The following is an 11,349-nucleotide window of genomic DNA, read 5'->3' as shown; positions in this document are numbered from 1 at the left end:
TGAAAAATCCCTGTTCACTGCGATCAAAATGATATTTAAACTTGTTTTACTTTTTCTTTATTTAGATTAATCTAAATAATCAAAAAGAGTTCTACAACCTTAATTTTCCACCTCACTCTCTAACTGCCCCCCCGCCCCCAGCACATCTCTCACATCTTTTCCCCATCAACAGAAACCCCGGGGTGGGGGGGGGGGGGTGGTGATCAAATGTACGGCCGCCAATCTGCGCTAGGCAGCCAATGGGGCTGAAAGATTGATTCACTTCCTGCTTGGGTCTCATTGAAACTCCGGAGCTTCACCAGCCTAATTTGGAAAGCTAACCCGACCTCCCGCACCGCTATTGGCCGAGCTTACTCCTGGCCAGGCCGAGACGCGCTGCGATTGGCCGTAGTGGGTGCCGGTAACCCGTGCCAGCGTCTTTGGCTCCCCCGCACCGTAGATGTCAAAGGCTGAAGCTGCTCCCTTTGCCACATTATAACTAGTAGGGGATCCTCACCGACCATGGCCACAGCTGCCTCGAATCCCTACAGCATTCTCAGTTCCACCTCCCTAGTCCATGCGGACTCTGCGGGCATGCAGCAGGGGAGTCCTTTCCGCAACCCTCAGAAACTTCTCCAAAGTGATTACTTGCAGGGAGTTCCCAGCAATGGGCATCCCCTCGGGCATCACTGGGTGACCAGTCTGAGCGACGGGGGCCCATGGTCCTCTACCCTGGCCGCCAGCCCCCTGGACCAGCAGGACGTGAAGCCCGGGCGCGAAGACCTGCAACTGGGTGCGATCATCCATCACCGCTCGCCACACGTAGCCCACCACTCACCGCATACTAACCACCCCAACGCCTGGGGGGCGAGCCCGGCACCGAACCCGTCTATCACGTCGAGCGGCCAACCCCTCAACGTGTACTCGCAGCCTGGCTTCACCGTGAGTGGCATGCTGGAACACGGGGGACTCACTCCACCTCCAGCTGCCGCCTCTGCACAGAGCCTGCACCCGGTGCTCCGAGAGCCCCCGGATCACGGCGAACTGGGCTCGCACCATTGCCAGGATCACTCCGACGAAGAGACACCAACCTCTGATGAGTTGGAACAGTTCGCCAAACAATTCAAACAAAGAAGAATCAAGTTGGGCTTCACGCAGGCCGACGTGGGGTTGGCGCTGGGCACACTGTATGGTAACGTGTTCTCGCAGACCACCATCTGCAGGTTCGAGGCCTTGCAGCTGAGCTTCAAAAATATGTGCAAGCTGAAGCCCCTGCTGAACAAGTGGCTGGAGGAGGCTGATTCGTCCACAGGGAGCCCGACTAGCATTGACAAGATCGCTGCACAGGGCCGCAAGCGCAAGAAGAGGACCTCCATCGAGGTGAGTGTCAAGGGCGTACTGGAGACGCATTTCCTCAAGTGTCCCAAGCCTGCCGCGCAGGAGATCTCCTCGCTGGCAGACAGCCTCCAGTTGGAGAAAGAAGTGGTGCGTGTCTGGTTCTGTAATCGAAGACAAAAAGAGAAAAGAATGACTCCGCCAGGGGATCAGCAGCCACATGAGGTTTATTCGCACACGGTGAAAACAGACACGTCTTGCCATGATCTCTGACTGGAGGAAGCGAGGAGGCGGCCGGCCGCACTGGGAGCAGCGCGGATTTCTCTTTCTCTCTCACTCTCTTCCTCTCATTCTAGCATTCTTTATTCTCTCTCTCTCTTCTCTCTCTCTCTCTCTCTCTCTCTCTCTCTCTCTCTCTCTCTCGTTCACTCGCTCTCTCGTACTCTCTCTTTCCCCTCCTTTCCTTTTTCTTTCCGTTCCCCTTTCTTTTTCTTTCCCTTTTTCCCTTTCCTTTCTTCTTCTTTCATTTCATTTTCTTTCCTTTCCCCTTCTATTCCCTTTCATCCCTTTCCTTTCTTTCCCTTTTTTTCCTTTCCTTTCCTTTCCTTTCCTTTCCTTTCCTTCCTTTCCTTTCCTCTCCTCTCCTCTCCTCTCCTCCTCTCCTCTCCTCTCCTCTCCTCTCTCTCCTCTCCTCTCCTTTCCTTTTCATAAGAGGTTCTAACTTCTGCTGACAAAGGAAACACATACTCTCGCATTCAGGCTTCTCAATGCTGATACACATTTATATTAAGCAGTCCAAGCTGGGATCTCATATTCCTGGCTCCCCGGGCAACAGTTCCCTTTAGCCTTTTCTGCTGATCAATACATATTGTTTACTTAGAGTAAGGTTTGTTTGGTCGCTCCTCTCTAGGAAGAACAAGGAGTGGGATAACGTGGGGGCGGGGTGGGGCGGGGGAGGGATTGGGAAGACAGATGTGTGCCTCTGAATAACCTTTCAGCGCCTTGGTTATAGCAGCTGTATTTCAGGTGAAATTTGTTTTACAATAGACTAGTTTTGCATTTTTAAAAACTTCTATAGCGTTTCTAAATGTCTGCGGTGTTTTACTACAATCTGTACACAATATTTGTGAGATAATTTGTATCTAATCGACCACTCCATGTTATTATTGCTATTATTATTACTACTTCGTTGAGCTGATGGCTTTTTAATTGCTTAGAAAAGGGAGGAGATGAATGGGAATAGGCGGAGAGAGAGATGCCTATCTACTCACCCGCCTTTCCAAATCTGTATGAGGAGGAGAATACAACGAAGAAAGTTATTGATGATGATATCGGTTATATTTTTTTCCGGGGTGGAGTGCCTAGGAAGGGCAGAATAGAGAAGCCTATTAGGTTTGCAAACTAGTGCGAAGTAGCAGCGGCGATTTCGCAGCTTTCTGCCCTCCCTCCTGGAAGTGTGGAGCCCCCGCAGGCTACCACAGCACAAATCCAGGTATCTGAAAAAGATTCCACGGCAACGCTGGGCCAAAGAGGTGGCCTGACAGTCTGGGAGGGCTCCGCACCCACCGGAGTCCTGGATTCCTGCGTGCAGAAATCCAGGCCCCCAGCCTCGCTAGGGCGACCTCCCGCGCGACCTCACTTCGGCCCTACTAGAGGAAAGACTTTGCCTTCACACGCGATTACTTTCACTGGAGATCACGACCCGGAGACGCTGGCGACTGGGCCAGCGCCTCCCATTTCGGTTCACCTCCAGTTCACCACCCCCTCTGAGTGAGAAACCCTCGCGGAGGGGTGGTGAGGGAGTGGGGGATAGGCATTCTCTGCTCAGTGCAGAACGACAATGAAATGATTGGCAAAGGTCACATGGATTCTGGTCCATCCGCGTACCACCTCTCCCCCCATGTATATACCGCTGTCTGTGAGTGGGCTCGTGGGGAGCTGTCTCGGCGTTTCTGATAAGCACAGCTGGTGGAAGCCCACAGCAACGATCCAGCGAGCTAGCGAGCGCCCGGGAGGCTGGGTTCCTGCTTTAAATATATATATATATAATATATATATATATATATAATATATATATATATATATATATACATATACATATATATACATATATATATATATATATTTTTAATCTCTGAGTGTATGTGTCTCTGGGCGTGTGTGTGTGCGCGCGCAAACGTGTGTGTGTAGATAGCTGTGTGTATCGTGTTACTATGTACAAAAAAAAAAAGTACAAAAAAAAAAATCTCCCTAGGTTGTGTAGAGATCCCAAAAATATGCAGTTGCTGTGGCTTTATTGCTAGCTAGTATCCACACGCCAGGTCCTCATTCCCAAGGAGCACACACTTGTGAGGCCGGCCAAGCACCCAACACCCAGCTGCCGCCGGCCAGACCTGACTGGGGGCGCTGCACGCCACTGCTGGCCACCTAGTCCGGCCTTTAGGCGCAGCTGCTGTAGACAAAGCTTCAAACTACCTAAGGACCAGAAAGCCCGGGTCCGTTGTCGAGGATGCGTTAGTATGAGTTGTCAGGGCTCTGGTCCACCACACTGTGTCTCCCTCAGCTGCAGGTCTAAGAGCATGTGTTAATTCAAATCCCGGACCCTTTTACTTTTTTCGTCAAGTCTCTGCATTCTGGTGGTAATTAGATTTTTAGTTTTGGGATTTTTTTCCCCCCACATTGAGTTCATGTTTTACAACTGTTGGGAGTTTTTTGTTCGTTTCGATTTTTTTTCTTTGCAGTTAATTGCTGTGGTTCGAACCTGAGTTAACCCAAATACTTCCGCCGACTTTATAACTGTACAGTTTTGTATATTAACGTTTTTGAAGTTATTAATTTAAAGAAGATCATTTAGTTTATTCATTTAGTAACTGATGTATAATAAACGCTATTTTCATTAAGAGTTGCTTTTTCAACTATTTTATTCAAATTGCCTATTGCAGTTGCCAACAATTATTTATTTTCAATAAATTCTGCATTGTGTTTAAAAGGAATTCTTTCACAGATAAGTTGGATGTCAAAAAGAAAACAATTTGCTGTAATGTTTGATGTGAAGTTTTAGTCAAGGGGTTTATATTGACGCAATATTTTATTGTTGTAAAAGATTAAAAAGGTTTAAATAAAACATTTTTCCAAAAAAAAAAAAAAAAAGTGTTTTCTTCTCCTGGCCTTATTGTGTGCTGTGTGAGGTAGAGCATTTAAACAGAGGCACATTCCCGGTGAACAGCGCTTCTGCTTTGCTTCAGCTTATAAATCATTAGTCATTGTTTTGATTTTTGATTCCCTTCCTCTGACTTTCGACCTTTCAGCTCAGCTCTGAAATACACTGGCACACACTTCCATGGCCTATTCTGGAGTCCACGCTCACGCAAAGCACAGCACAAATTGTGGGAACCCGCATAGCGAAGGCTCGAGGTGGGTTTTATTTTAGGAAGTGCAACCTTACTAATGTTCTCCGAAAAGGGAATCTCTCTCTCTCTCTCTCTGGCTCGCTCGCTCTCTCTCTCTCTCTCTCTCTCTGCCAGTGGACAGACCTTTCTTCAAACCTGCCCCTCCTGAAACTGTACTCAGATCTTCTATAAGGCTTCCATTTCGCCTCACTGCATCCATCCTTCTTCTTCCTCCCTATTCTGCTAGGTTCCCTTTTGGTACCTGATCCTTCACTCCCCTGAGAAGGGATGGGATGATGATTATAGGTAAGGAGAAGCACTTTTCCTCTTAAGTTTCTTCCTGGGCCCAGAAACCCAGGTAAACTGTTTTTCCCAGTATTGCTGAACTCTGTCCATTCTTATCTGAGTATGGGGGAAAGGAAAACATAGTACAAGGAGACATTTTGGGGGTGGGAGTTTGATTTTACTCTTCTTCCCACTCCCATACACAATTTCATTTGTCTTATTTTATTTCACAAGACCCTCCATCAACTAAGTGACTGTCACCTGTAGTGATAGTTGAGAAGTAAATTACCAAATCTGAACCCGTTCTGTTTTAAGGTTTTGTATGTACAGGCATGCCTTATTCAACTTTTTTTTGGTAGATGCATATGAAGCAATGAGCAGGACATTTAATGATAATTTCCAGTAGTAAACCCCCTCAATTCATAGTCTGAAGTAGGTGTTTTTGTTAGACAACCCAAAATGATTTAATCATTTGAATAGGTAATGATTACAGCATATGATGTCTTGTATTTTTCAAATTGCCTAATAATTTACAGCTCCATGGTGCACCACATACAAGATTGTTGTGTATGAAATATGCCGCATGCTGTGTATATAGTCATGGGTATGTCACCCTTTATAAATAATATTTATTCTATACAGGTATATGTACAAGCACAAAACCCATAGTTTTAAGCCTCTTGGTTCTCTTTCAAAAGTTCATACCAACTAACGTCCTTCTCTTTCTGTATCCTATAAAAATTAGAATTGATTAAAAAGTTATAGATTTTCTCACAAAACTACACAAATATCAACTTTCAGTGTATCCTGAACTATTTAATGGAGGCCTATGTAGATATTTTAGGAAGTACAAAAGTATATATACACATTTATCACGATCATCAGTGCTTTTACTATATACATTACTCATATATTTTATATGTATTATCAGATTTATTTTCTTTACTGCTCCTTTTCTTTCTCCTGAAATATAATCAAGTCCTAACTGGTTTTTCTGATCAACATTTTTGCAACATGAACATATTTTCATTAAAAATCAGGAGGTGTTGGTGTTTCTGCCTGGGGATTCCTTTATTTTGAGTTGCTGCTAATCCTACTTCAAACCAAGGCCTTTGTAAAAAAAAAATGAAAAAAGAAAAAAAAGTGGTTTTGTCTTCAGTTTTTCTCAGGCCTTCACAACAGTAGCTCTCTTTCTCATGAAATAAGAATTGGTAGGTTCCAAAGAACAACAACAGTAAATCATATCTAATGGGGTAAAAGCAAGAAAGTTCCATCTCCTTCGCCAGATTCGACCAATAGAAAATGCAGAGGTTGTGGAGGGAGGTAGGATGTGAAAAGAGTGAATATACAGGTGTTACAGATGTGTAAACAAAGTCAAATATGCAAATCAACTATATATATGCATATAAACATACCTTGGTTGTCTAAATGGCATTTATATTTCCAACAATAAAATAAGAAAATGAATATTACCCCTGGAAATTGGTTTCTTACCTTTAAAAGAAAAGGGTAAGGGAAAATATTGCTTAAATTAGTATATGAGCTGTGCTTCTCTTTAATAAAATCAAAGACTAATCCCTTAAAAGTATTTAGCATTCACATATTTCTCTTGCTCCCAAATCAGGCTGCTGTTGTTGTGTTAATTGCCTGTAGGCTAAAAGTAGAAACATACATTTCTGGTTTTATTTAAAAAAATTTTTTTGGCGGGGGCGGGGAATTGGGGAGGAGAAGAAAGAGGAGAATAGAGAAGTAGAAAATGGTTACAGGTTAAACAGTTCAGTTTTCCAAAGAGAATAATGTATTTTCCCACCTGTCAGATCTTTTTAAAGACACATATGGAACCTCAGAATTGTGGAAATTTTTTCTGTGACTAAGTACTTAAAAATCCAAACATGTGACCCTTTCAAAAAAAGTCTTGAAAAGAATAAAAAGTAACAATGCAGCACAGTGCCATTAGAATTGAGTGTCACTCACACTCATTCATTCTGTAAAATAAAAGAGTAGACATTCTTTATACATGTCCCTGATAGTAGTTTTAAAATAGTAATCCCCCAGCTTATTCATTTACTGATATTGATTTTTAAAGCATTAAGAAGAGTGAATATAAAATATATTTGAAACCAATTAAGGCTTTTTTCTAATAAGATGAAATATAAAAGCACCTTTTCTTAAGAGCACTGCTGGTGCAGTATTTCCCAAATTAGGGGATTAGGCTAAAAGAATATAGTCTTGAAAACAAAATTTAGTTAACTTCTGCAATCTCTAAGAAAGGAGAGAGACAAGAATTTAGACTCTGTTCCCGTAAACAAAATCCACAAAATTAAACACTTGTGCATTCCAGTAAAAAATGCATTGCCTCACTATGCTTTCTTTCATCAACATGAGAATAGAATTACACCTATTCACACTTCACACATTATTTAATTAACCAGATAGAAGACTGGATTCTCTTTACAACACTATTTGTTATCAGGAGGATTTGGTATAAGGTTCATCTTATATGGCTTCAAGGAGGGTGTTTATTCAACTACCAAAAGGGCCTTATTATGAAGTGCACTCATCCTTGAAGGGAGGGAATCTAGGGACAGCTTGCTTTCGGCTGAAATTCTACAGTATTTAATACAATTATATTGTGTAGACACAGCCATAAATGCATTCCTTCTCCTTCCCCTCAAACCCCACCTCCTCACCCCTGCACTTGCACACAGACACAATGATTTAACAGAAAGCAGACTGTCCCTCAAAGACCAAAAAGGAAGAGATCAACTCATTGACCAATTTATTAAGTTTGTCTTTTCATCTGTCTTCCTAGTCAAGCTGTGTCCACACAATTCTGGTGCAGTCAATTGAAAAGAGAAAAAAATCACTCTGTCAAACTCTGTTTTATCTATGTAACGTCTTAAACCTAGTTTGAGTGATCCTTTCCCCAACTCCGATATATACAGAATTGACTGCTTGTGTTGGTATTTTGTAAGCAATTTCTATTATATCAGCATTGCTTCTTGGGAGAAAGAGGACCATCTAAACATTTTTAATATTGATTACTTCTCATCTTCCTTAGTTATTTTTCACATACTGTAGAATCCCATTGTAATGTAGCTGATTAACTCTCAAATTTGGCCAGACTGGAGACCAGCCCTTACCCTGACCCCTTTTTACAGACATGGAAAAGCCTGCTATAAACGTAAAGTGTAAAGCTTGTAAAGTGGATGTTAGCAATCCCCCACCAGCAGACCAATATTAAAAAGAGGTTTTTACACATAATTTACATTTGTAAGATATTTCCTTCTACCATAATTCTTGCAATCTGAGCACAGAAAACCACACACATACCCATACCACCTGCAAAGATCACTGCTAGACATCATATTTTTAAAGCACAAAAAATAGGGGACTATGGACCAGGGGCAGTAGCTCATTGGTCTTCAAATGGCATGTAATTCCAAGTTGCAGAAATGGATATCTGAGTGGACTACTTGCACAGAGGAATAGTATTTTTCTTCATGATTTACTATTCACACTCTACTTGTCATGTTACTGGTAGTATTCATGTTTAATTAACATATTTTTTCTATACAATGTATTGCCATAGGAGCATGTGTATACATGCATATAGAAAAGATCTGAATCAAAGACAGAAGTCTCTCTCAAATCTCTAGTGATGTAGAAATTAAACAGAAGAAAATCATATTTTTGTAGTATATTGGCATAATCAGGGACTACGTCTGTTCAGAACAGTGTATAGTAGCCACTTTTAAGCAATAGGGTTTGACTTGCTCCTCAGTAGACAGCAGTTCTCTACAAATGAATTTCTTTCACCATAAGAGAGGATTTGAGTGTGTTTAACCTGAAATTCTGAATTCTGAGCCTTTCATTGGAGTAAGAGTGTTTAAAATTCTAGATAAACATACTTGTATTAATCACCTTCATTTTCCATGTTATTCCTGCGTGACAATACTTTAACTCCTCCAGATTTTATACTAAAAGTGAAAATAAAGTAATTTTTCAGGTAGTTATTTCATGTGCCCTGTGTCTTCCCACCATCACTGTCCATGGAAAAGTGGGCAATGCTGGCTCTATAGATGCTCCCCAGCAGCCTCCTCAGAGCAGGTAAAGGAAGTTGGTGTAGAAAGGATTGCAAGACAAAGGGTCTGCTGCCTACACTGAGAGCTCCAGCTTCTCACCTACAGTGAAAAATCAACTGATAAGATCAAGTCCTATAGTCTCTTCTACTCCTTGATGATCTGCTTCTGCATGTCCTAGTTTGATGTTTTCGATTGAATTTGAAAACTAACTAGCTTTCTTTTCAGTGTATTAAAGTTATGTCTAAACAAGTAATTTCAAAATTGCTGACTTGAAATATTTTTATTTTCTAGAGCTTTCTCTGCACAATTATTTGCACTTTGTATTACTGTGTTCCTTTATGCATGATTTTGAGAACTCACAATAGAAAAATTTAAGTTAAAGGGAATAATAATCTTTTAAATTTGGGTACTATCTTTCCTCCCTAAAAATTCCTAAGCAATTTGGAAATGATGTGCACACTATACTCTGCAACAACCAATATGCAAAGCACAACAGAATGACCACTTCAGGCCACACAAAATGATCACACTAAGTCCAGGCAAAAAGCTCATTAATATCAATAGGCATCTTGTGCACAATTAAAGGGCAGTATATGTCCTGGTTCTCATTCATTGCTGTGTGAGAGTATGAAAGTGCTTGTACTCACATCTCAAATAAATCAAGTCCAGCATTTAAAACTCGTATCATATAAGAGATAATAGGCAAATAAAGTGAACACAAAAACATTTGAAAATTATTGATTAAATTCGTCTTTGAATCTTCTGGAGAAAACAAGTATTTTGGTAACTGAAAGACCAAAAATACTCAAAGGTAATTGTGCCTTTAGGATATGTGATACTGTAAATTAAAGTTGTAAACATTTGTGAAAAGCGTAATGACAAAATAGCCAATTTGAAAATCGCAGACTCTCATTTGTGTATTTGTGTGTGTATTTGTGTGTGTGTGTATATGTGTGTGTGTATGCTACCACCTATCTATATTTTGGTCTGTGTTTTGTAAAAATGATCAAGCTGTTCATATTGTGGGGGAAGGTGATATGTCTTAAGTAAATTAAGTTAAAACAGTACTCTCAGGTCAGAGACTCTTAAGAGTTTAATAGAGATCAACTTATCTTTTGCCTTATTTTTAACCCCTGTGACAACGAGATATGTGATACAAATGGTGACTCTTCTATAGCAAAATAAGTTCAAATTATATTACCATTACCCCCTGATAGTATGCAACTATTTTAAAAAAAATGTTTTGAAATACCTATCAAGAATCAACCTAGCTGTTATGATATTGAATATTTGCCGGAATATATGTGTGGCTCTAAAACTCTTTGCATGTCCTAACCCTGTTTAATGCCTCTCTCTCGCTGTCAGAATTTTGCAGCACCCACTCAAAGTTCAGTGTCAAATTAAAAAGTGACAAGAATGGAGCAGCATAAATAATAGCTTAAAGCTTTTCCCTGCTTTCCCACATACAAACATATGAATTTCAAAAACAGCATGTTCTGCTGAATAAATATGTTCAGATTTCATATATAAGTTGCAGAATAAAAATGGCAGCAATATTCAATTCAACAAAAATGTATTGAGTACCTACTTTGTTAAAGTGGCATGAGAAGCATGTAGAGTAAGGAAAGGAGCTTGCTTCAAAGGGCTAACAATCGCTGTGGTAAGAGAAGAATAAGATATAAATGTATATAACTAACTGTTAAATAAAGGACTGCTAGAGATATGTACTACTGTCAACGTGGATGCCACTACTCTCTATTTTTATTGTTCCTTTTTTATAATACACATTCATACTCAAACATAGCATTTCTTTGTGCTATTTTAACAATATTGTACATCTTTGTTGAAACCCAGGTAGATGCAATTATTAATTGATTTCTATGTCTAGACAATAACACTGTTTATTTTAAAATTCCTATAACCGAATTTAGCTCTGATGAGCTTGAATAATTTTTGTAAGTTTTTTTTTTGTTTTGTTTTGAGACAAGCTCTAACTTTGTTGTCCAGACTGAAGTGCAGTGGGGTGATCATGGATCACTACACCCTCAACCTCCTGGGCTCAAGTGATTCTTCCCACTTTAGCCTCCTGAGTAGTTGGGACTACAGGTCTCAAATGATCCTCTCCTCTCGGCATCCCAAAGTGTGGGGATTGTATGAATAAACTACCCAGCCTGGCCTCTAAGAAAATGCTTTTTAAAGGGATAAAATGTAGAAGAATAAACACATTGCAAGCTTCTAAAAATCACCTTCTATTCCTCTGCTTCCCATTTGGAAAA

The 11,349-nt window shown here is 40.8% G+C and overlaps 1 protein-coding gene across 1 annotated transcript; it reads left to right on the top strand.

Moving 5' to 3' along the window:
- The first annotated feature begins 443 nt into the window (after nt 1–443).
- On the top strand, nt 444–1,617 carry POU3F4 (POU class 3 homeobox 4). The gene has a single exon (XM_033233115.1). It carries the CDS (start codon nt 502–504, stop codon nt 1,585–1,587), a length of 1,086 nt encoding a protein of 361 aa, XP_033089006.1. The 5' UTR covers nt 444–501; the 3' UTR covers nt 1,588–1,617.
- The last annotated feature ends 9,732 nt before the right edge of the window (nt 1,618–11,349 follow it).

This window comes from Trachypithecus francoisi, unplaced genomic scaffold, assembly GCF_009764315.1.
Source record: "Trachypithecus francoisi isolate TF-2019V2 unplaced genomic scaffold, Tfra_2.0 Contig01451, whole genome shotgun sequence".
Lineage (NCBI taxonomy): Eukaryota > Metazoa > Chordata > Mammalia > Primates > Cercopithecidae > Trachypithecus > Trachypithecus francoisi.
The sequence above is the reverse complement of the archived record's forward strand: the minus strand, read 5'-3'. Positions and strand labels throughout refer to the sequence as shown.

What these genes read in the sequence shown, in the direction of transcription:
- POU3F4 (XM_033233115.1), top strand. Translation starts at nt 502, where the DNA reads ATGGCCACAGCTGCCTCGAATCCCTACAGCATTCTCAGTTCCACCTCC.